Source organism: Grampus griseus (assembly GCF_964374135.1).
Source record: "Grampus griseus genome assembly, chromosome: 14".
In the NCBI taxonomy this organism is placed as follows: Eukaryota; Metazoa; Chordata; class Mammalia; order Artiodactyla; family Delphinidae; genus Grampus; species Grampus griseus.
This window is the reverse complement of record NC_139008.1, coordinates 35,066,019-35,090,573: the sequence shown is the minus strand read 5'-3', so window position 1 is coordinate 35,090,573 and position 24,555 is coordinate 35,066,019. Positions and strand designations below refer to the sequence as shown.

Here is a 24,555-nt window from a genome sequence, read left to right as displayed (position 1 = left end):
AGTTATGCTCACACTGAAGCAGAACAGGAGGGAAGAGAAGCAAGCTGGGAATGAGAGAAACGTTGATGAGCCAGCCCCCCACCCCCACCGCACCCCCCGGCCCCGCCAACTGCCTCGGGACAAGCTCCCAGGGAATGCGACATCCTCACTGTGCAGGAGCAGGTAACATTTACCTGGCACCTACTACATTACAGGTACTGTTCTCAGTACTCTACAGACATAACTGTCACAGCTGTGGAGGTAATATAGAGATAGGTGCTATAATTATCCCAAGTGAAGTTGTCTGAAAGGCTGAGGAACAAGACTCAACTCCCCACTCAACTGCACTCTAAATTTATTCATCTGCTCCGAGCCTGGGTCCATCCCAGCCCCACATCCCCAGCCCTGCTCCCTGAGGGGATGACACTGGATTGCTTTGCTTGGGCTGCCTCCTTCTCAGGGTGTGACCCAGGCCCCAGGACTAAGGAAGGAAGGACGAAAGGCGTGCGTTTCACCTTCCTGGCAGGTGGCAGGCATGGAACCATCCTTGTCAGTGGCTGCTGGGTGGTGGTGGTGTGGGCGGCCGCAGCTCTCCGTCTGCTGGCGGGAGTTCCGCCAGGACGTAGATGAAGCCGCCCAGGGCTGCGACAGCCATGGCCGTGTTGTGGGAAGAGCAGCCATCTGGGGAGGCACAGGCCCTGCTGTGAGTGCTGGGGGGTGGCCACCGTTCCATTGGGAGTACTTTTCAGATGTTCCCTCGGCCAGCCTGGGGACGTGCGGCCACCAGAACTGTGTTCATCACTTGTCCCCTGGCTCAAAGATCCCCTCTCTGCCCTTCTTTGCTCCAAACCCCAGTGCACCAACCCCTCCAAACTACATTTCCCAGACTGCCCTGCCCACCACAGGCAGGCACAGGTGGGATGAGGGGAGAAGCCAGGGTATTTCTCCCCTTGCCCCTCTCTGTCTCCTCTGTGTCCAGCCTCTGCAGGCTCCGCTCACCCCATCTCCTCTCACGGTCCCTCCAGCTCTGCCTCCAGGGAGGACGGGGGCTTCCTGCAGTGGTTAATGTCTGTGTTCTCTCACCTTTTCTGTTTTCAGCTCTTGCAGCACCTCTGAGTTCCCTATATTCAATTCCCTCTGCTGAAGTTCCTGATGCAGGTTCTGTTTTCCTGACTAGACTTTGACCGAGAGCAGTTATCTCTGTGACTTTCAGTGTGTAATACACTGAAACTTCTCTCTTTTTTTTTTTTTTTTGGCGGTACGCAGGCCTCTCACTGTTGTAGCCTCTCCCGTTGTGGAGCACAGGCTCCGGACGCGCAGGCTCAGCGGCCATGGCTCACGGGCCCAGCCGCTTCGCAGCATGTGGGATCTTCCCAGACCAGGGCACAAACCCGTGTCCCCTGCATCGGCAGGCGGACTCTCAACCACTGCGCCACCACGGAAGCCCTGAAACTTCTCTTTTATGTTCTCTTCACTGGAGACAGCATCTCTGGACTCCCCACTTTCAAAGAGGAGGGCATCAGAGACTCCTACCCTTCCCTCTAGCTCCCAAACACAAAGGCCCCCCACCCTGGCTCCTGGGTGATGCTGGGAGCCTGTTTTCCTTGAATGCAAGCCGTGTATATCCTTTCTAGGTTTTGGTTTCATGTCTTGGGTATTTTCATTACCTGTAAATTGTTTTTCTCGCCTCTTCACTCTTCTCAAAAGAGTTGGTACTGAATGGCTTTGGGTAATTCTTCATCTTCAGCAGCTGAGAGAAGAATGAAAGGTGAACTTCTCAAGATGGATTTTTAAATATTACTGGCTAAGCCCCCTACTCTTCACAACACCTCAAGCAACTCAAGTCTTCTCTTGAATCTGGAGGCACTTCTGGAAGTTTCCTCGTGCCCCTGGGTAGAGATACTTCCACACCACCTCAATATGCGTCTACTGATGTTTCCCAAATTGTGGTCCCCCAATCACCCATATCAGAATGGCCAGAGGAGCTCACTGAAAATGGGGGTCCGCAGCCCCTCCACCTGCTGAATCTATAGGTCTGGAGGCCTGAGAATCTTCATTTTATAAACGCCTCTGTCTTAAAACAGACTACCTTATTTCAAAAGCTTTGGTCTTTGAGCATCCTAAGCTTCTCATTTGGGAAGCCAGCATTTACTGGGAGCCTTGTCTGTACCTGGCAAAAGCTAGGTGGTTTCATATGTATTATGTCTACTCCTCGTAGCTCAGGAAGGTGGAGATTATTTTGCTCATTTATTTATAGACAGGAAAATTGAGGCTCAGAGAGGTGAAGTGATATACTCCAAAGAGGACCAGCTGTCTGGTGTCACATGGCTGGAAAGGGGCTGCATCCTCTGCCTTTCCACCCTCTGCTTCTGCTGCTGCTTCTTTTTCTCTATTTCTTCTTTTTATTCTTTATTTTTTAAAATTTTTGGCCATGACTCGCGGCATGTGGGAATCTTAGTTTCCCGACCAGGGATCAAACCCTGAACCCACGCCCCCTGCAGTGGAAGCATGGAGTCTTAACCACTGGACCGGTGGGGAAGTCCCAGCTTCTTCTTTTTAAAAAAATTTTGTTGAAGTACAGTTTACAATGTTGTGTTTAATTTCTGCTGTACAGCAAAGTGACTCAGTTATACATATACATATTCTTTTTCATATTCTTTTCCGTTATGGTTTATCATAGGATATTGAATATAGTTCCCTCCACCCCTGCTTCTGTGTCACCACCTCTCAGACATCTCCCCTGACTACTCTGCCTAAAGAAGCTTCTCCAATGTTCTTTTCTCTCTCAGCCTGATGTATCCTTCACAATCATTATCAGAACTCGCATTTCACTTACTGGTTTGTGTAGGTGGTTTCTGTCTCTTTTCCTCGTTTCTCTTTTCCCTGCCTAGTTTCTCCAGAGCCTAGAACTGTGTCTGGCATATAGTCGGTGCTCAGGGAATACTTGATGAAGAAATGAATTTGTTAACACAGGTGCAGGGGTCCGATATCTTCCAACAAGACCGCCCCTCATCCTGCAAAGTTTTGGCTTCCAAAACTCTGAGCCTATTTCCACGTGTGTGTGTGTGTGTGTGTATGTGTGTGTGTGCATGTGTATGCATGGACATGCATGTTGCACACCTCTCTCTGCACCCCCCCAACACCAGTACATCCTTTCCCCAACTGGCATAGAAGCCCAGTGCCCCCACCCCCACCCCTGCTCCCAGCCAGGGAGGAAGTACAGCTCACCTGGCTTCCCAAAGCATCCTTTCTGTGGCTTCTGCCAGCTGAGAATGGCCTCCAGCCACCGGAGTTTATAGAATTTGGAGAAGCCACTGATTCCACAGAACGTGACTGGAAGCAAAGACAGGGGACCCTCTTCAGGCCTATCCCCCAGGCCCACCTCTTCCCCCTCCCCAAGGCCACCATGGTGCCACCTGCTAGAGAGGGGTGGCACCAGCAGGTGAGCACTCAGCACAGTGGCTGCAAGGAGGCAGCCCTGAGGGTCTGCCTTAGTAAGCAGGGGCCCCCAAACCTGGGTCCTGCCTTGTTCAGTCTTTCCAGAGCTCCGTCACTGGGTCAGATTTTGGGGGCAGCAAGCAGTCAAAACAGTGGCAGATAAAATACAGGATGCCCACTTAAATTTATTTCCAATAAATGATGAATAAAAAATTGTTAAGTAGGACTTCCCTGGTGGTCCAGTGGTTAAGACTAAGTGCTTCCACTCTTCCACTGCAGGGGACGCAGTTTCGATCCCTGATTGGGGAACTAAGATCCAGCATGCCACACGGTGTGGCAAAAAAATTTAAAAAAAGAAAAAAATTGTTAAGTATAGCCCATGCAATGTTTGGGGTACACTTATACTAAAAATGTATTCGTTGTTTATCTGAAGTTCAAATTTGCCTGGGCCTCTTATATTTTCATTTGCTAAACCTGGCAGCCCTAGTGTATGTGTGTGTTTGTGTGTGTGGCCGGAATCAGGGACACCCTGCTGCTTTGTTCCTAGAGCAGAATGCGGGGGGCCCATTGTTTTCTATGAAGAGGTCCCGGGTGGGGTAGGCGTATCCGATGGCCTCAGCTCTCCGGTTCAGGTCCATCATGTTGGCACAGAAGAGGTTCATGTAGCGCTGGCTCTGGCGGAACAGCCCCTTCGTGCATTCCGTCTGGGGGAGCAAACACCAAGAGACAAGGAAGTTGGTGGTCTGAGCGATTCATGCACGCTGTTACAGGAAAAGACCTGCTGTTCTGAAACGGTTTTTTAAGTGGCTGCCTTTGGGGCAAGTCCTTTCCCTTCTCCCAAAATTTCTTCCCTATCCACACTCCCAGCCTGGTGGGGCTTAGTCACCGGGGGACAGAGAGAGCTGAGTTCGAGCCCCGGCTCTGCAGCTTAGGAGCTGTGCGACTTCCACCCCCTAAATTAACCTTTGTGAGCCTCAAGGGTTTTCATGGGGAAAGGGCGATGCCGATGGGAGCTGCACCCGAGGGGCGCTTGTGTGTGTGTGTGTTGGGGGGGGGGACCGGTACCATAACCTGGAAGTGCCTGACACGACGCCCGACACTAGGGGGCGCTCTAAAGCGCTCTGTCACCGCATTCTGACTTCAGCCTAACCCCGCAAGCAGGCAGCTACAGTGCAGCTCAAAGCCTGGGCCGCGGAGCGGTTGCACGGAGACAAGGACAGGGGATGAGAACAGGCTTTGGAAACTTCTATAGCAATATGTCAGAGCAACTTTCTATCTGCTGAATCTAGTAATCACAATAACTTTCCTTGTAACTTGGCTTTTATTGTATTTACAAAAACACTGGGCTGTGACAGCTTACAAATAAATAATAATAAAAAAATCTATTAAACAAAATCAGCAAGTTCTTTCTTGGCTAAGAATTTATGGACATTGAGTAACATTTTTGAATAGAGATAGCAAGCCCTACTTTGTATATAAATAAATATATGTTTAAAATGAGTATTTAGCGGGAGTTCCCTGATGGTCTAGTGGTTAGGATTCGGTGCTTTCACTGCCATGGCCCGGGTTCATTCCCTGGTCAGAGAACTGAGATCCCACAAGCCCCATGGTGAGGCCAAAATAAAATAAAATAAAATGTGTATCTAGCAAATCTTGTGCTTGGAAGAGTGTTTGGGCACAGGAGAAGTGATGGTGGGGCTCTTTTGGTCTTGGTTTGGTTTTCTGGAAGCAGCTAGCTACTGACTTTGTTCTAAGACCTTTTTCCATCTGTTGTTTACTGAGTTCTTTCTGCTGCTTCACTCTCTCTTCTTCTAATACCCTGTGATCCAGTTCAGCATGCAAAGTGCAACAGAACCTCATCCCCCCCCCCACCGCCCCACCACACCACTGTGGTTGGATTTCATGGCTGAAAAATGACAGGCTACTCACTTCCGCCTCCTGAGGTCTGAAGCAGGGGTTTAAAACCTGCTTATTTTCCAGGTGTGAACATACGAAACCACACTGTCACGAGCCCCTTTCAGTCATTCTTCCTCTTCCTTGGGCTGTGGTTGAGCCCACGCCAGGCACTCACCATTCTGGCTGAGAGGAAGAAGAGCAGCTGGTGAGACAGACAGTAGCCAGAGCAGCCGGGCCTGGTCATGAGGGTCTTGCAGAAACCGGAGAACCTGCAGGGCTGGCTGCTGCTTGTCCTGTGGGAGAAGTGGTTCCAAGCTGTTAAAAGTGTCCTGAATGAAGCCCGAGGGCACGGAGCCTTTCCTGGTCCTGATGCCCCCTCTAGTTATTAGACCCCCCAGTAGGGTCCAGGCACACAGCCATGCCAGATAAACACAGGTGTCCTGTGTCTGGATTGGCTAAATTGTTCCCCCCGGCCCAGGGGAGGCGATGCTGGAGCTATCCTGAGTTAGGGGAGCCACCAGGAGCTGCGACTTCCCATTTCTCCGTGGGACCCCCAAGTACCATGTTTCCCAGAATTGCCCTAAACAGCAGATCCCTGGACCCAGAACAGCAGATCCCCGGGCCTGGCATGCCCACCCCCCTGTGCCAAGCCTGCCCCATGGAAGGGACAGGGCAGGTCCCTCACTGGAGCATAGCCCGTCTGCAAGCCCAGCTGTGTCCTGGCCCAAACACCTCTCTGAAGGATGCTGAGAAGGTGGGAGCTCGGGCAGCTGCTGCCCCTTCTGCTCATGGGTTTCATGGGTCCCTGCACCTAGGGCTGCCCCTTGGGGGTTTGCTCCAAGCCCACTGCACAGCAGGTGAGCTAAACTAGGCTGGGTCCTTCTTTCTGGGGCCTACAGCGCTGTCCTGCCTTCTGGGACTGGTTCTCCTTGCCAGATGCAGTTCACATTTGTTCTACAGAACCATAAAACAAATGTGAACTGCATCTGGCTAAGAGAACCGGTCCACCATGGGAGGTCAGCCCCCTGCGGTGGGGTCAGGGAAGGTTCTGGAGGAAGGATGCTGGAGCTGGCCCTGAAGTGTGAGCAGAGTTACTTAGGCACATGGCCTGGGGCGGGGCAGGGTGGGAGGAGGCCCCACAGAGGTGACTGCCAGGCACAGGCAAACGCTTAAAGTGGGAGGGAGCCAGTGCCTTTGAGAGTCTGAAAAGAGGCCCCAGGGCTTGGACCGGAGTGGCCCGGGGACCTGGAAGGGCAAAGGAGTTGGGGCTTTTCCTGAGAACAAGGAAGCTTCGCACTGGGGTGGGGTGTTCAGATGTGCTTTTTGGAAGGATCCCTCTGGTGTGGGGAGACCAGCCAGTTGGGGAGTGCAGGGCGTGGAGGTAGGTGTTTGGAGAGGGCTGGAAGCCTCGGGTAGAGAGAGGGGGGCTGACTCACAGTGATGGGTGGGAGAAGGAACAGCTCTCAGGGGAGCTTGCACCTGGTTTTGCCCAAACCCCTGGGAATTTGGAGAGTGAGTGGGATGGGAGGACTGGCGGAGGGCAAGCACTTTGGGATTTTCAGGAAGCGGGGCCCATCCAGGGGGCCACCCGGTTCCCAGCAGCTGCACCAGGCACAGGTCACTGTGCTCCTCTGAGAAGGAGTCCTGCTGCTCAAACGTGGAGTAGACCATGGAGGCCTTGGTGCGGGTCCAGATGTGCGGGAGCTTCCAAAACCAGGCTCAACCGCTGGCTGGAACTCTGGCAGAGAGGAGAGGGTTGCAGGGAGACCCAGGAGCAGTGGGCCATGCTGAGCTTAACCGCTCCCCAGGTTCCTGTGGTTTTGAGCCCACGAACTGGCTGTCCCTCCCCTGGCAGCCCTGAGCACACTCGGGTGCCTTCAGGGCTCCAAGCCTTGCCTGAGGGTTGGACACTGCATTTGAAACACAAAGGAAGCTCTTTCTCTAAAAAATTTTTTAAAAATCACTAGGAACAGTGTTGGGATGGGCTCTGACTAAATCTATCACATCCCATGGAAGCTTGAGACATATAAGTAGGGTTAGTTGACACCTTTTGTTCCATTAGAATGTGGAGCTCTTATGGAACAGACTTCACGATGACACGGGCTAGGATGGTCTTAAGGACCAGGCCTGGGAGAGGGTGGGGGACGCCGACTGCAGAGGGACAGGCCGAAGCTCGGGAGGGCTGGGGTCTGGTCATGATGTCTGGCCAGTTATCTCCCCACTCACCCCCACGGACCTGGGAGCTGGGAGCCTGGGAGGCAGGGCTGGACCATACAAGGAGCTGGTTTATTTATATATTTATTTATGGCTGTGTTGGGTCTTCGTTTCTGTGCGAGGGCTTTCTCTAGTTGTGGCAAGCGGGGGCCACTCTTCATCGCAGTGCGCGGGCCTCTCACTATCGCGGCCTCTCTTGTTGCGGAGCACAGGCTCCAGACACGCAGGCTCAGTAGTTGTGGCTCACGGGCCTAGATGCTCCGCAGCATGTGGGATCCTCCCAGACCAGGGCTCGAACCCATGTCCCCTGCATTAGCAGGCAGATTCTCAACCACTGTGCCACCAGGGAAACCCCTGTTTTTTTTCTTTTAATTTTATTTATTTTTTTTGGCTGCATCGGGTCTTAGTTGCAGCATGTGGGATCTTTAGATGCAGGATGCGGACTCTTCATTGTGGCACTTGGGCTTCTCTCTAGTTGTGGCGTGAGGGTTTTCTCTCTCTAGTTGAGGCGCGCGAGCTCAGTAGTTGTGGCACGCAGGCTTAGTTGCCCCGCGGCATGTGGGATCTTAGTCCTTGAACAGGGATCGAACCTGCATCCCCTGCATTGCAAGGCAGATTCTTTACCACTGGACCACCAGGGAAGTCCCTTTTTAAAAAATAAGTTTGGAATAAGATCGTTTGAGGGCACACCTGCCCCCTGAACTGAACAGAGGATTTCTTAGAGTGGAGCCTGTCCAGTAGGGACAGAATATGAGCTGCAAAGGGCGAGCTTCGTGGGTGCTTCAAAATCGTCTAGTGGCCACATTAAAAAAAAACAAAGAGAAGCAGGTGAAATGAATTTTAACAATCTATTTTATTTGAACAAATAGATCCCAATATCCAAAATATTATCTTTTCAACTTGCTGTCAACATGAAAAATCAATAAAAATTAATTATTTGCATTCTTTTTTTAATATCATTTTTCTACTACTAAGTTTGAAATCTGGGGAGTATTACACTCGTGGCACATTTCAGCTCAGGCTGGGTACATTTCAAGAGCCCCACAGCCACGTGTGCTTCTCGTATTGGGACAGTGAGGACTTAGCGCCCTCATGCAGCTCACTCACTGTGAAAGTACATCTGTTTCCCTGCTTTGTCACTGTTGGAGTACTGGGTGCTGTCCCGAACTTCACTGGGACTACTACGTGTATGCATGCCATATGCCCTTTCTAAAAAATTCTGAATTCAGAAACATATCTGGTCCCCAGGGTTTCAGTTAAGAGATTATAGATCTGTAAGAATAATAAAAATACCACCACCAAAATGGGCATCTGATGTTCCTTGTGGGCAGGCTCCAGGTCAGGGTTTCTCAATCTATTTTTCATTCTTGCCCTTCTCCAGCCTTTTAAGACATTTCCCCGTGAACATTTAAAAATAATAGCTTTTTTGAGATATAATTTGTTACCGAGTCCAAGCTCGCTCTGCTCGCTGCACGACAGGCCAATGAGTGGGGAGACGAAGTGTTGAGGGAAGGAATACGACTTTATTCGGAAAGCTGGCAGACCGAGAAGATGGCAGACTAGTGTCTCTGGTAAACCATCTTATGGAGTTTGGATGCCAGTTTCTTTTATAGTACAGAGAAGGGGAGGAGATGAGGAAGTAAAGTAAAAAGGCCATAATTGCGAAAATCCCCTGATGAGGGGATGTGTTAATTTCTTCTTTCTTGAAGCCATCCACAGGTTGGGGGGGGGGGGTTCAGATTATCTCCCTGTGAGCTGAACAGAGGCACTTTAGTTTAACTTTCAGGCAAAGGGGCAGGGTTCCCTGAGGCAGGCCATTATGTATGATTATAATAACAAAAGCAACGAAAAGCAAAGGTTAAAGTCAAAGAAACAGATTGAACATGGAGTCCAATTTAGCTCTTCCCTGTTACAAATTCACATGCCCTTTTAAAGTATACACTTTGGCAGTGTCTCTTAAAAGTATATTCACAAAGTTGTGCAAACACCACCACTGTCTAATTCTGAAATATTTTCATCCCCCAAAAAAGAAACCCCACATCCATCAGCAATCACTCCCCATCCCCCCAACCTCAGCCCCTGGCAACCACTACTCTGTTTTCTGGTTCCATGGATTTGCCTACTCTTGACATTTCACACAAATACTCATTCAATATATGACCTTTTGTGTCTGACTTCTTTCACTGAGCATAACGTTTTCAAAGTTCATGTATCTTGTAGCATGAATCAGTGCTTCATTCCTTTTTTATGCCTGAAAAATATTCCATTGTATGGATAGATCACGTTATCCATTCATCAGTTGATGGGCACTTGAGTTGTTTCCATCTTTCTGCTACTGTAAATGATGGTGATATAAACATTCATTAACGGGTTTTTGTTTGAAAACCTGTCTTCAGTTCTCTAGGGTATACGCCTAGGAGTGCAATTGCTGGGTCACATGGTAACTGTACGCTTACGTTTAACTTACTGAAGAACTGCCAGACGACTTTCCACAGCAGCTGCACCATTTTCCACAGCCACCAGTGATGTGGGAGGGTTCCTCCTGCACAAGTTTTTGTTCAGAACTCCTGTGAAATTTTTGTTTGGCTGCACTGTGCAGCATGTGGGATCTTAGTTCCCCAACCAGGGACTGAACCCATGACTCCTGCATTGGGAGCACAGAGTCTTAACCACTGGACCACCAGGGGAGTCCCTGTTGAAAAAATTTTTTTAAGATTTATTTATTTAATTTATTTTTGGCTGCATCAGGTCTTAGTTGCTGCATGCAGGCTCTTCGTGGTGGTGCTTAGGCTTCTCTCTAGTTGTGGTGTGCAGGTTTTCTCTTCTCCAGTTGTGGTGTGCAGGCTCTAGGGCATGTGGGCTCTGTAGTTTGTGGCATGCAGGCTCTAGTTGAGGCGCGTGAGCTCAGTCGTTGTGGCACGAGGGCCTAGTGGATCTTAGTTCCCTGACCAGGGATTGAACCCGCATCCCCTGCACTGTAAGGTGGATTCTTTACCACTGGACCACCAGGGAAATCCCCAGGTGAAATTTTAATACTGCAGATATATTGCATATTTATTTGTGTGCCGTATCTATATCTGCACTTTATACATAAATGAGTATGTTTTTCTTTACTCCTCAAGAACCGTTTTTTTCTGGCTTGGGTGTGTCACTGAGAACGACTGTTCCAGGTGAAGCCTGTCACCATCATCACTTGTTAACCCCTACAACAACCCCTCAAGTGGGTACTATTCTTATCCCCTTTTGTACCTTAAAATCTGAGGTTCTGGGGGGAAAGTGACTTATTTTGACCCCCTGTCTCACAGCTAGGATGAGGTGGTTCAGGGATTCCAACACCTGAGTCCACATCTTTTTTTTTTCTTCTTTTTAAATTTTTATTTATTATTATTATTTTAAAATTTATTTTTGGCTGCGTTGGGTCTTCGTTGCTGTGCGCAGGGCTTTCTCTAGTTGCGGCGAGTGGGGGCTACTCTTCGTTGCCCTGTGCGGGCTTCTCATTGCGGTGGCTTCTCTTGTTGTGGAGCACAGGCTCTAGGCACGTGGACTTCAGTAGTTGTGGCTCACAGGCTCAGTGGTTGTGGCATGCAGGCTCAGTAGTTGTGGCACGCGGGCTCTAGAGCACAGGCTCAGTAGTTATGGTGCACGGGCTTAGGTGCTCCGTGGCATGTGGGATCTTCCCAGACCAGGTCTCAAACCTGTGTCCCCTGCATTGGCAGGTGGATTCTTAACCACTGCGCCACCAGGGAAGTCCCCCGAGCCCACTTCTTAATCGTGGAAATTCTGCCAAGGTTCAGCCTCCTGTCTCTGGAAAGGGAAACAGTACCCTCTTGACCTCTGGGAGGACTGAATTTCATGTGTGATGTTGGCCAAGTGGGCAAGCAGTACAAGCAGGACTGGCTTGTGATGCATCCTGCTTCTCTATCTCCCTAGAGAAACGATCCCAACGCCTTCCTCAATCAGGCTTTCATATTCCAGGACGAGGCGTTTACCTCTGGTTTGTCACAACCATGGCACCTGGTCCTTATCCTCTTAGATCATGAGAACAAGAGGGGCTCTCTGAGATGTGAAGTCCCCATCCCTTAATTTACAGGTCAGGAAAGCCAACTGATAGAGAGTGACTTGCTCAAGTTCAAGGCACCCTGAGGCCAAGGTCTCTGGATCCCAGCCCCGTCCCACCTCAGAGGGTGCCCGGAGTGGGCAGGGCATGCGTTCCAGCTTCACACCCTTGGCAATGTAACGGAAGGCAGTGGCCTCCCTGGGAACTGGGGCATTAACGAGGCTGCCCATGGTGTCTGTCTGCCCATCCCTCCATCCGTATGTATGTACTCGTCCTTCCTTACCCTCTTCTACCCTCAGGTTTCAAGCCCTGCCTCTGCCACACACTCACTAATGTTGTGGCCTTCAATGACCTCACCTGTAAGAAGGGGAGTCACAGGGCTATTGGGAGAAGCAAAGGAGATACATGCCAAGTCCTGAGCTGGGTTCTAGGGTCCCTGGTGTTGCCCCATCCAGGCTCTCATCAAGGGAGGAGGCGCTGTGTCATTTGTCTAATATGTGGGTGGGTGAGGTGGGGCTGAGGGCAGGTGGTCGCTGTGCCTGACGTGCAGGTTCTGGGGCAGCTCCCAAGGCAAGGGCAGAGGGGGTGGCTTCAAGGGGACCCATTTCAAAGTCAAAGCGCTGTCACATAGATCCACACAGAACTCTTTAGTGTGGTTACTTTGGGAGGTGAGACAGGAGGGTCAGTGGGGAAATTTTCCTTTCTTACTATGAATACTTAAAATCGTTCTGGTTTTTAGTTCCTTCATTGTCCTTCTCTCTCTCTGTCTCTATTTTTTCCTTTTTTTTTTTTTTTTTTTTTGGCTGTGCCACGCTGCTTGTGGGATCTTCATTCCCCTGCCAAGGATTGAACTCCGGCTCTCGGCAGTGAAAGTGCAGAGTCCTAACCACTGGACTTCCAGGGAACTCCCTCTTTCTCTTTATATTTTAAATGTTTTATTCAAGTACAACATACATCCTGAAAAATGAATAAGTTTGCTTTTTGATGAATTTTCCCAAATGGACCACACCCACCTTACCAGCACCCAGATCAAGAAACAGACCATGACACCCCCACCAGCTCTCCACTGCCCCCTCCCACTCACTCCCCGACCCTCCAAGGCAGGTCACCCCTCTAACTTCTAACAGTAAAGAGTAGTTTTGATTTACATAATGGAATCAGCCAGTATGCACTCTGGCTGGTCTCTTTTCTCAACATTATGCTTATGCGTTTCATTCAAATTGTTATCTCACTATATTTTAAATTATTTTAGAACTTTGAAGAAAAAAATGTTCCTAGATCCCTACATAGTAACAGCTTTACCTTAATACCACTAAACCTCCGCTCCCAGGTTGGAGGTTCGCGGGCCCCGGCTTAGGGAACAGGGAACCACGTCCCCGCCTCCCTTCTCTCCACCCACCTAGGAGGCTCGGTCTGCGGCTGCGGACAGCCGGCACAGCCGGCGGGAGCGCGGTCACGTGACGGTTGCCGGCCCGCCAAGATGGCGGCTTCCTGCGTGGTCCTGCTGGCGCTGGCCCTGACGCTGCTGCTGCTGGTGGCGTGGAAGCGCTGGCGGTGGGGGCGCGCGGCCCGCCACGTGATTGTCGTGGTGCTGGGCGACGTGGGCCGCAGTCCCCGCATGCAGTATCACGCACTGTCGTTGGCCAAGTGCGGCTTCTCCGTGACCTTCTTGGGGTTCTGCAGTGAGTGCCCCGGGGGCCTGGGAGGGAGGCTGCTCTCTCAGCCTTTGACCCTCGGCTTTGACCGCCCCACGGGGGCCGAGGCGGGGACGCCCCTTTACCCTCTCCTCCGTCGGGCAGCTCTCCGAGGTTGGACGAGCCGGGTTGTGGCCTGGACAGCGGTTGCCAGGTTTCTGCCCAGCCTCTGCTGGGTGGGTCCCTGGGAACAGTCAGCATTAATCGAGCTCCTGCCATATGCCAGGACTGTGCTAAGCTAAATGAACTCAGTGCATAGTCTCACTTATTCCTAGTAAGTGGAAAGATGGACTGGAACCCGGGTGGATGTGATCCCAGGGCAAGTGCTGGTAAGCACATCTCTGAGGCTTCTTTTGTCAGGCAGTGTCTGAGAAGACAGGCAACTTGTCTCCTCTCCGTTCCTCACCCTCAGCGCAGAACTCTGCAGGCAGGAGGTATTTCGTTTTCGCAGGATGTCCAGCGTTTTTCTCTCAGTGTGCAGGGGCAGGGGTGTCTGCTCCTCCATCTTCCCCCACTGTGACATCTTTAGAAGGTAGCTCTATCCCATATCAGGGGAAAAAAGGAATAGCACTGGTTGCCTCTGGTCCCTGTTTAGAGTCTGCTACCCCAGGGCGAGGGGCTGGAGTGAGACTTCCTAGGGGTCTCCCTATGGTGTGATAATTCCACCATCCAGGGAATCTAGGTCAGCTTGAGTGCCTACTATGTGCCAGGCATTGTGCTAAGTAAAAATGGATAAGATTCCAGCCCTCCCTCTGTGGGTGGTCTAGTGGAATCTGGACAAGAACTGGCCTCATTCTCTGTTCTGGCTACTGAGGAACAGAGAGGTTCCAAAACACTCTCCCCTATTCACCCTGTGGGGCGGGGATCATCTGACTTTAAATTAGATCATCTTCTCCAGCACATTAAAAGGGACATTCTTTTCAGCCTCCAAACCCCACGATGAGCTCTTGCAGAGCGACAGAATTCAGATTGTGAGTCTGACAGAACTTCAGAGACTTGCAGGTAGGAAGCAGTCAACTCCCGATATCTCTGAATCTGTGTGTGTGTGGGGGGAGGATCTGCAAATTGCCAAGAACTCCTTTACTAGTGATGGCTGTATTCTGACTTGCAGTTGGGCCCCATATTCTCCAGTATGGAGTCAAAGTTGTGTTTCAGGCAGTGCACTTGCTGTGGAAGTTGATGTGCAGGAAGCCAGCAGCTTACATCTTTCTCCAGGTACGTGTCAGCTCCACCTCCCACTGTGAGAACCACTGTTTTAACAGTTTTCTTTACTTTCCAGTTTTAAAAAATGTACAGATTGGTAAATGCATATTCACATGTGTGTGTATAAACTTTTAAAAACATGAGTAGGAGCCTATGGTATGTGTCCATTCTATTTATGGTACTCATCCCTTCTGTTTTTCAGTGTTTTACAGATAGTCTTATTTTGTACTTGTTACATATCTAAGTGTTTTACATGCATTATCTCATTTAATTCTTCACAACAATCCTGAGAAGTAGGTTCTTGTGTTACCTACACTTAGAGATGAGGGAACCTAGACCCAGAGAGGCTCTGTAAGTAACCCATTGTCACACAGCTAGGAAGTGCTGGAGTCAGGATTTGAACCAGGTTGTCACTCTAGTTCTGGAGTTCCACTCTTAACCTCTTACCTTGACTGCTTTTTAACGTAGAGAAGCTCCTTCTTTTTTTTTTTTTTTTTTTCTGCGGTACGCGGGTCTCTCACTGTTGTGGCCTCTCCTGTTGCAGAGCACAGGCTCCGGACGCACAGGCTCAGCAGCCATGGCTCACGGGCCTAGCCGCTCCGCGGCATGTGAGATCTTCCCGGACCGGGGCACGAACCCGTGTCCCGTGCATCGGCAGGCAGACTCTCAACCACTGCGCCACCAGGGAAGCCCTCCTTCTTTTAATTGACTGTATTGTATCCTGATATGAGATGTATCCTAATGTATTCATTTAGTCTCATCTTAATGAGCACTCAGATTCCTCCTGATTTTTTTTTTTTTTTTTTGCGGTACGCGGGCCTCTCACTGTTGTGGCCTCTCCCGTTGCGGAGCACAGGCTCCGGATGCGCAGGCTCAGCGGCCATAGCTCATGGGCCCAGCCGCTCCACGGCATGTGGGATCTTCCCGGACTGGGGCATGAACCCGTGTCCCCTGCATTGGCAGGCGGACTCTCAACCACTGCGCCACCAGGGAAGCCCTTCCTGATTTTTTTTTTTTTTTTTGCCATACGCGGGCCTCTCACTGTTGTGGCCTCTCCCATTGCGGAGCACAGGCTCCGGACGTGCAGACTCAGCGGCCACGGCTCGCGGGCCCAGCCGCTCCGCGGCATGTGGGATCTTCCCGGACCGGGGCACGAACCCACGTCCCCTGCATCAGCAGGCGGACTCTCAACAACTGCGCCACCAGGGAAGCCCCCTTCCTGATTTTTTTAACCTAAAAATTAAAAAAAAAAATAATTTATTTATATTTATTTATTTTATTTGGCTGCATTGGGTCTTCATTGCTGCTCAGAGGCTTTCTCTAGTTGCGGTAAGCGGGGGCTACTCTTCGTTGCAGTGTGTGGGCCTCTCATCGCAGTGGCTTCTCTTGTTGTGGAGCATGGGCTCTATGGGCTCTAGAGCGCAGGCTCAGTAGTTGTGGCGCACGGGCTTAGTTGCTCCGTGGCATGTGGAATTTTCCCGGACCAGGGCTCGAACCTGTCTCCCTGCATTGGCAGGTGGATTCTCAACCACTGCACCACCAGGGAAGCCCTTTACTTTTAAAATTGTATGGTGAAGAGTATCAGTGAACATATGTCTTTTGCATGGGTTCTGTTTCTTCCTTGGGATAAATTCCTAGGACGGGAAGTGATTGGTCAGAGTCCATGCACTTTAAAAATGTTGTGATGTGTTACTGGATAGTCCTAGAGTAAGGTTGGGTCAATTTATCCCCCACCTAACAGGGAAGCCTCTTCCCCCCATCCTCACCACCACCAGGTATCATTAGGTGTTTTAGAGTTTCCATTCTGATAGGTGAAAAATGGTACCTCCTTGTTCCATTTTTTGTTTCCTTGAATATCAGTGATCTTGGACTTATCAGGTTGGTCAATTTTCTTTTATGACTGTTTATACCTCTTGGTGAGGAAGAGGGTCTTTCTTCTGCTTATCGATTATCAAGAGCTCTGTAAAGATAATTGACTCTTTGCCACGTACGTTATTTTTACTTGGTTTATTCTTGACCGTGGTCTGGTTTCCTTCTCTTCCTTCAAGTCTCTCTTTCCCAGAACCCTCCGGGCCTGCCCGCCATTGCCGTGTGCTGGTTTGCAGGCTGCCTTTGTGGGAGCAAGCTCGTCATTGATTGGCACAACTACGGCTACTCCATTATGGGTCTGGTGCACGGCCCCGGCCACCCCCTTGTTCTGCTGGCCAAGTGGTGAGAGTCTGGGATGAGGGTGCCGACATTGTCCCCAAACTGTGGTGGGAAGAAGGGCCGGTGCGGAGACCCAGGGAAGCTGATTCCTGTGTGCCCTGTGGGGGTGAGGGCAAGGCTGGGGAGTTGGACTGACGCTGGTGACAAGTGATAGAAACAGGCCTGAGCAAAGGAGGGCATTTGTTGGCCCATGAAACTGAAAAGTCCTGAGAAATGGCTGACTTTGAGCTCAAAAAAGGTGTCATCAGGACCCCTCTCATGTCTCTCCACACTTCCTCCTAGAGGTATTTCTCAGGCTCTGGAAGCCCCTCGCTCTCATCCCCACCCCACCAGGCTCAGTGGAGAGAGCAGGCCTGTGGTTGGCTCCTGCTCACCTGGCATCCTCTGACGCCCTCTGAGCCTGGGGGGCTTCAGTACCCCGTTGTCTCAGGCTTGGGACAAGTGCTCCACTGGAGAGCTGGGGTCCCAGATGAACCCGTACCAGATACCCGAATTGAAACTGGGGACTGCTGCTGGCAGATGGGGACGTGGGTCACAGTCTGCTGCAGCTGATGAGACAGGGAGAGGGAAGAAGGGCCTTGGGAGCAGGTTGGACCTGGAGGAGGAAGCAATGTTGTGTTCTGAGTCCGAGTTATACCATCTGCCTCGGTGTGGACTTGCAGCCTCAAGCCGTTGGCCGGCTGTGGCGTTTCCCCTGATGGGTCATTCGTGGGTGGTGGTCTCAGCAGCAGTCAGTGAGCGCTTGCTGCATGCCAGGCCTCAGGCCAAGCCTTTATCCCATTCAGACTCCAGTGCTGCCCAGCAAGGGTGTCCTGTGATCGCTGTCTTTTTACAAACCAGGAAACCGAGAGTCCTCATGTCACTTGCCACACAGCTAATACATGTGAGCTCCAAAATTCCATCCCAGGCAGTCCAGCTCCAGAGCTTTCTCTGCATCCTGAGTGAGGAACAGGCCGTGGTACCTACACACGCGAAATAACCCTGTTCATTTCCAGTTCTTTTTCAGTCCTGCCCTGTCACCAGGGCTCAAGTCTCCGTTTGGAGCTAATCTGTTGATAACGCCTTTCTAGCATTTGCTAAACTCCCTTTGTAACCCATTGGGAGTGAGCCTCAGCCCCACAGCCTTTGCAGGGAATAGTGCAGTGTGGCTGAGATTTAATAACAAGATTTTATTGTATTTCTCCTTCATTTTATGGCAAGAGAGACTGGATTTTCCATTCTGTAGTGATATATGGTTTCTCTTGAAAGTAATTGTATTTAAGCTGAAAAGCAATCTGATTTAAAGAAAGGTGTGCGGGAGGTAATAGTACAGGTGGTAGAACTCTGTGCAAACATGGGGAAGGTGCCTCGCCAGTGACCTGATTTGGGAGATCCCAGCTCTGCGGCCTCTTCTGTATCATAAGGTGTTGAGTCCCATGGGGCTGGGGTGGTGGTTCCTGGCCCAGAGAGCTCTGGGCTGACCACTGATATGTCTTTTCAGGTATGAGACGCTCTGTGGACGCCTGTCCCACCTGAACCTGTGTGTGACCAATGCGATGCGGGAAGACCTGGCAGAGAACTGGGGCATCAAGTAGGGGCGTTGGGAAACGAGGGGTCCCTCTCAGCGCCGTTGACTCCCAGCTGCTGTGTCATGTTGCAAGGCATTGGGAGCTCCCAGGGTTCCGGGAGGTGGTTACTGGTTTGGGGAGGCTGAGGGAGGAGGAAGCTAGAGTTTCTTTCCCAGCCAGCCAGATGGTCCAGGAAGTGTTCATGTTAGAAATTCTCTCTGTGCTTCTCCAAGTAATTCTAAAGCTTATTGTTGAGACTTGGATACCTAAGCACCCTTCTTCTTCTGGATACTTCTGGGTCTTATGTTCCTTAGGCCTTTCTTCGCCCCTCCCTAGAGCCCCCCAATGATCTCTTTGCAGAGCTGTGACTGTCTACGACAAGCCAGCATCTTTCTTTAAAGAGACGCCTTTGGACCTGCAACACCAGCTCTTTATGAAGCTGAGCCGCACCTACTCTGCATTCAGGGCCTGGTAAGTCTGCTGTCTTCAGCTTTCAGCTGCCTTGTTTTATGCTCGCTGCTGACCTGGAGATCTAATCCAGGGGATGGCAAACTATGGCTGCAGGCCTGCTGCCTGTTTCTGTAAATAAAGTTTTATTGGAACACAGCACGTTCATTCATTTACATGTTGTCCTTGGCTGGTTCCACACTACAAGAGCAGAGCTGGGCTTTGCAATGGACACCGTATGGCTCCCCAAAGCCTACAGTGTTTACTCTTTGGCCCTTTAAGGAAGTGTTTGCCCTGTACTAGGCTGTGGGTGTCCTTACCCTCCTGCCAGTGGTTCCTGACCGCATGGCGGGGTCTGTGCATCTATGTGTTCTCTGGGCATCTCCCAGGGGTAAGGAGAGCCCTTCTGAGCGGCTCTCCATACAGCTGGTCTTTGTTCTTCTCAGTAACGTGGGGGCAGTTGGAGGGGTCACAGCGTCCTCGTCTTAAGTCTAGGGGATGATTAGAACAGTAAGCCCTGTGAAGGCAGGGGCTGAGTCGGCCTTGTCTGCCGTTGCGACCTCAGCACCTAGCAACACATAAATACAGATAAGAGAGAAAGCAAGGTGCAGGTCTGTGCCCAAGGCCTTGGGTGGTAGGGCCACCTGGTGGCTCTGACGTGGCTGCACCCCAACAACTGGGAGCCTGCGGGCCTCACTCTGGTGGGAGAATGGCCGTTCTCGGACCCAAGGGCCTGCTCTGTGGCAGCTCATGGGCTCTCTCTGCTCCTTCAGTTCAGAACCCTCGGACTCGGGCATGGAGAGGTCGGCCTTCACGGAGCGGGATGCCCAGAGTGGAACAGTGACCTGCCTTCCTGGGCGGCCGGCCCTTTTGGTCAGCAGCACGAGCTGGACAGGTCTCAGGACCCGCCCGGGCGCTTGGGGCTTGTATGAGCACCTGGATGAGCCTGTGTTCTCGCCGCTGCCAGGCGTGCACCCCACATGTATTTGGGGCCTCGATGAGAAAGGGGAGCACATTGAGCTGGGTGGGGAGGCATCTAGAAACTGGCCCGTGACACTCGGTTCTCTTTTCCCGTAGAGGATGAAGACTTCTCCATCCTGTTGGCAGCATTAGAAAGTAGGTGTATGGCTGTGACCAGGAGCTGGGCCTGTCGGGGGCTGCTGAGCTGCAGGGTGCTCACCTGGCCTTGTGTGATGTCCTTGGCAGAGTGTTCCTGACCCCAGGGCCAGGGCCACTGGGTGGAGGTGGCAGGCGTGAGTCCCCTTTTGGGTCAGTGAGTGACCAGCCTAGCTCTGAATTGCCACCTCCAGGAGAAGGGATTGCATGGTTGGGAGCAGTGCTCCCTCCTCCTCTCTCTTCCCCCATCCCCTCGCATCAGCCCCTCACTCACCCGACTACATGATCTTGGTTATCATATATTTATTTTCCTAAACACAGAGTTCGAACAGCTGATCGACGATGGAGAAAGCCTCCCTCCTCTGGTCTGTGTTATAACAGGTACCCACCTGGGACCATCCCTGTTCCTGTATCAAACGGGGAAGTGGAGGCATGTCAGGCCTGTGATGTTTGTTGTCTCGTTAATTCTCACCCCAACTCTGTGATGTATGGTTTTCTACACCAGCTTGACGGGGAGGCTGAGGCTCAGAAGGGCTTCATGGCAGAGCATGGAGTCTAGATTTCAATCTCAGATAGCGTGACCTCAGAGATTCTGAGCTTTCTACTTCACAGTGGTTTCCACGTATCTTTTTTTTTTTAAAAATGAGAGTCTGCTCTCCAATGTCAAACTGTTTCCAAAGGAGCCGGGTGAAGAGAGAGAGGCAGAGGAGATTTGGTTGGAGGAGGAGGGTCCTCAGCCAGCTGCCCCACCTTGGACACTCCTCTCCTCCAGGCCCTTGGACGCCCAGGGGCGGCAGGAGCCCACTGCTCATGCTGTGCCACCTGGGGATCTGGGCGGGGCACAGGGGCAGTCTGTGTGAGAAGCTGTATTGGTGGGCACTCTGGTGCCTGGCCAGAGTTTATCCTGGCTGTGTTCCCAGCCCAAGGCCTGCTGGGGGAACGGCCATGGCCTCAGCAGTCGAGGTGCACACCCCTTGGGGGTCGTTTCTGGAAGGGGTCTGGATAGGGGCCTGATTGGAGCTGCTGCCTGTGGGCCTTCTGCTCACACCCTTGCAGGGGCTTCTCAGGCCTGGGGCTGGGGGACAGGGCCAGACGTGGGCCCAGTGCAGTGACTCCGGTTTTCTCTGTAAGGCAAAGGGCCTCTGAAGGAGTATTACAGCCGCCTCATCTGCCAGAAGCATTTCCAGCACATCCAGGTCTGTACCCCATGGCTGGAGGCTGAGGACTACCCCTTGCTTCTAGGTAAGAGGCCTGCAGGGGGAGGGCTGGGGTTTATAAGGGAGTACCTGAGGGCAGGGGACAGAGTTTTTCTGAAGAGGGCCAGATAATGAATGTTTTACCAGGTTCTTTTGCATATTCTTTGTTTTTTTAACCCTTTAATGATTTCAAGCCATTGTCTGCTCAGGGGCCCTACACATGTAGGTCTCAGGCTGGGATGGGCCCTGGCTGGACTCTGGGAGAACGAGGCTGTTTCCTGGTGTGCCACCTCCCTGCCTGTTTGCCAAGGTTACGTCAGAGTGCTCTTGGCCTCCACGGCCTCCACTCACCCTGCTCTTCCCTTGGGCAGAAGGGCTGGGCGGGGCTTGGGTTGGGGTCAATTCCCAAGTCTGGGAGGTACAGAGACCACGAGGTAAACAGTGTGGACTCTCCAAGTGTGAAGGGGCAGCCCTCCCTTCTCTTGCGTTGTTGATCCCTCGGGGAGGGCTTATTGGCTGGGTGCCTATAGGTCTCAGCAGCCACTAAGCTGTCTGCGGAGTGGGAGGCAGGGAGCCTTTGTAGGCAGGAGCTCCAGCGGCACTGAGTGACGTACGGTTGCTTCCTTGGCTTTATATTCACAGCGACAGCTGGTTTTCTGTTGGGTCTGCTTTGGGTTCTTTTTCTAATTATTGTGATAAAATACACATAACAAAATTTGCCATTTTAACCATTTTTCCATTTTTAAGTGTATGCAATTGAGTGGCATTAATTACACTCACAGTGTTTTGCAGTCACCGCCACTGTCTCTTGCCAAAACATTTTCATCACCCCAAGCAGAAACTCAGAACCCATTAAGCAATCATTGCTGCGGCTTCTTTTAAAATACAGCGTGGTTAAGGAGAAAAAGGGGGTCAGTTTAAAGAAAAACATTGGTGACGGGCAGGTCATTTTCAGAAAGGGCCGAGAGGCCAGGAGCGGCAGGTGGGAAGCACCTCCGTGTCCCAGCCTCCTGCCAGGCTGCTTGGCCAACCCCAGGCAGTCGTACGTGGGGTTGGGGACTTTATCACCCCCTTCCCACTCCTCCCCGCAGGCCTCGGTCCACAGTCCTGCAGGATGTGTGGTCACCGGGCGCACAGCCAGAGCTGATGGCCCCCTCATCCTCGCCCTGCAGGGTCTGCGGACCTGGGCGTCTGCCTACACCGGTCCTCCAGTGGCCTGGACCTGCCCATGAAGGTGGTGGACATGTTCGGGTGCTGCCTGCCTGTGTGTGCCGTGAACTTCCAGTGGTAGGAGCGGAAACCCAGTCCTCCCAGGGTTAGGTTATCAAATCAGCAGCTTGGGGGGAACCAGCAGAATTGCCCGGGAAAGCTTCCTGGAGGGCTCCACCTCCCCATCTGTGCAGCTCTGCCACCCAGAGGGAGCAGGAGCCCTCTGGTCCCTGTGGGCGGGCTGGGCCCCACCAGACAGGGTGGCTTCCAGTTAGAGCTCGTGTTGAATAAAAATTGGAGTCTTAAGTACTCTACTTGGGGGCTTGTGCTCACAGGGTGCAATGGTGGCTGGAATTGCCCGCACAGCCCACATGGACTTATTTCTCTCTCTGTCCCTTTAGTCTGAGCTCATGTAGTTGTGTTCGAATCAGTTGAATGAGTGTATTTCTGTCTCCGCTCTTCCTGGCAAAGATGGGCAGGAGAGGGCATTTGGAGACGGTAGTGTTAGAAAAGGTTCTAGAAACAGTGGCCCCACCATGAGCTGAGGAGCCAGCTTCTGAATGGGAAATCCAGGATGTTGGAGCCCGGGTTCAGATAGTGTTGGGATCAACCCCCTGATCACCTCTGAGCCTGCCTCCAACAGGGCTGCCTTTTACCTGGTTTCTCTGCTGTGGAATTAAGAAAAAAAAGGCAGAAGTTACTAAGAACGTTCTCACTGAAGAGAGCATGTAGCACAAAAAGTCCACATACCCCTTTACTGTCCCTCCTTCCCCAAATTGGTTTGGATTTTTAATGTGTATCCTGCCAGGTCTTTTTTCTATTCAGATGCCAAATCTAAGAACAGGCTTTCTGAAACCAGACTGTTCCTGCCTCCAGCTTAGCCTGCGGGTGGGGTGGAATTGGGGGGGAGCAGGTGGGCACCTTGGGTTCTGTATCTCCTCCAGGCAGCTCTCAGACCTCCCCTGATTCTCTCTGCAGCTTACACGAGCTTGTGAAACACGAGGAAAATGGCCTGGTCTTCGAGGACTCAGAGGAGCTGGCAGCTCAGCTGCAGGTAGCGTGTCTGCTCCCACACTGCGGCTTGCAGGGTTTTGGAGATTCCTTGTTCCTGCAGCTGGGTGGGTGGCCCTGGGCTGTGTATGGGTGAGCGGGCAGCGGTCTCATTGGCTGGGCCCCATTGGGCCCCGGAGGGATCAGGGCTCGCCCCACCTGCCGTCTGGGTTTATGGAGCTCACACCACACAATGATGCTAGAGCCAGGTGGACTGTGCCATTTAGGGGGTGATTGGATCTGAGAAGGGAGAGTGAGGAGCGAGGGAGCTTCCTGGACTGGCCTTATGAGATGGGTGGGCATCTTCAAAGGATACTTCTTTCTTACTACAAATTACAAAAAGTAACACGTCATCATTCTTGATCATTGAGACCAAGGGCAACAGACTTTGGAAGGGCTCAGAAAAAAACATTTTAGACTTTGCCATAGTCTCTGTCAGAACTACTCAACCCTGTTGTAACGTGAAAGCATCCACAATCTGTGGATGAAGGGGTGTGGCTATGTTCCAATAAAACTTTATTTACAAAGACAGGCGGAGGGCTGCATGCAGCCCACAGGCTGGCGTCTGCAGACACCTTAGTTTAGCAGAGCTGGAAAGAATGCAGGCATCACCTAGTTCTCAGTACGTGGGCAGGACAGTGCTGGGTAGAGGCCAGCTCTTGGTGGAAGGAACAGCAGAGCATTGCAGAGGCAGAGGCGGGGGGCTGCCGGCAGAGCATGGGGTGTGGATGGTGAACACTGCAGCTTGGCTGTGCCGTCAGGTCGGAGCAGAGCAGGAGATAGAGTGTAGCTGGGCCATGAAGGCTCCCCTGTGCCTGGTGACGGAGGGGGGCTTGCTGGGTCAGGGACATTGGGGTCAGAGCTGTTGAGAAGGGTTAGTTAGCCAGGCCTGATGTGGAAGCTGGGCCAGAGCGGGAGTCCCGTTGGAGACCCCAGGACGCTGGTGGTGGTTCTGGAAGTGCGGTGAAGGAGGGAGGGTTTTGGCAGAATGACTGGCCTGGCAGCTGGGCTTGGGGTGCAGCAGGAGCCTGGGCTGCTGGGAAGGAGGAGGGGCAGCTTGGGGTGGAACCTGGGGTGGGGGCAGGAAGCAGTGATGAGGTAGTTCTGGTCTTCTAGATGCTTTTCTCAAAGTTTCCTGATCCTGCTGGCAAACTGAACCAGTTCTGCAAGAACCTCCGGGAGTCAGAGCAGCTTCGATGGGATGAGAGCTGGAAGCGGACAGTGCTCCCTTTGATTACGGACACGTGACCCCTCGGGCCAACGACTGAAACTCCTGTGGTGTCCTGTGCTGGACATCATAG

At 51.9% G+C, this 24,555-nt stretch overlaps 2 protein-coding genes across 2 annotated transcripts; one reads left to right on the top strand and one right to left on the bottom strand.

Moving 5' to 3' along the window:
• Window positions 1–435: 435 nt before the first annotated feature.
• Window positions 436–8,722, bottom strand: LOC309832701 (UPF0764 protein C16orf89 homolog; the record flags this gene model as incomplete). Its single annotated transcript, XM_082670685.1, is given in 10 exon segments — window positions 436–537; window positions 539–660; window positions 1,647–1,688; window positions 1,691–1,729; window positions 3,208–3,312; window positions 3,986–4,121; window positions 5,489–5,606; window positions 6,902–7,028; window positions 7,031–7,051; window positions 8,635–8,722. Coding segments are annotated over 10 exon segments (900 nt in total).
• Window positions 8,723–13,059: 4,337 nt separating this feature from the next.
• Window positions 13,060–24,525, top strand: ALG1 (ALG1 chitobiosyldiphosphodolichol beta-mannosyltransferase). The gene is made up of 13 exons (XM_082670615.1): window positions 13,060–13,266; window positions 14,203–14,280; window positions 14,390–14,493; window positions 16,544–16,692; window positions 18,170–18,259; window positions 18,597–18,707; window positions 19,457–19,578; window positions 19,761–19,799; window positions 20,121–20,180; window positions 20,931–21,041; window positions 22,168–22,282; window positions 23,183–23,258; window positions 24,371–24,525. The coding sequence occupies exons 1-13, from the start codon at window positions 13,065–13,067 to the stop codon at window positions 24,500–24,502; spliced, it is 1,389 nt and encodes a 462-aa protein (XP_082526741.1). The 5' UTR covers window positions 13,060–13,064; the 3' UTR covers window positions 24,503–24,525.
• The last annotated feature ends 30 nt before the right edge of the window (window positions 24,526–24,555 follow it).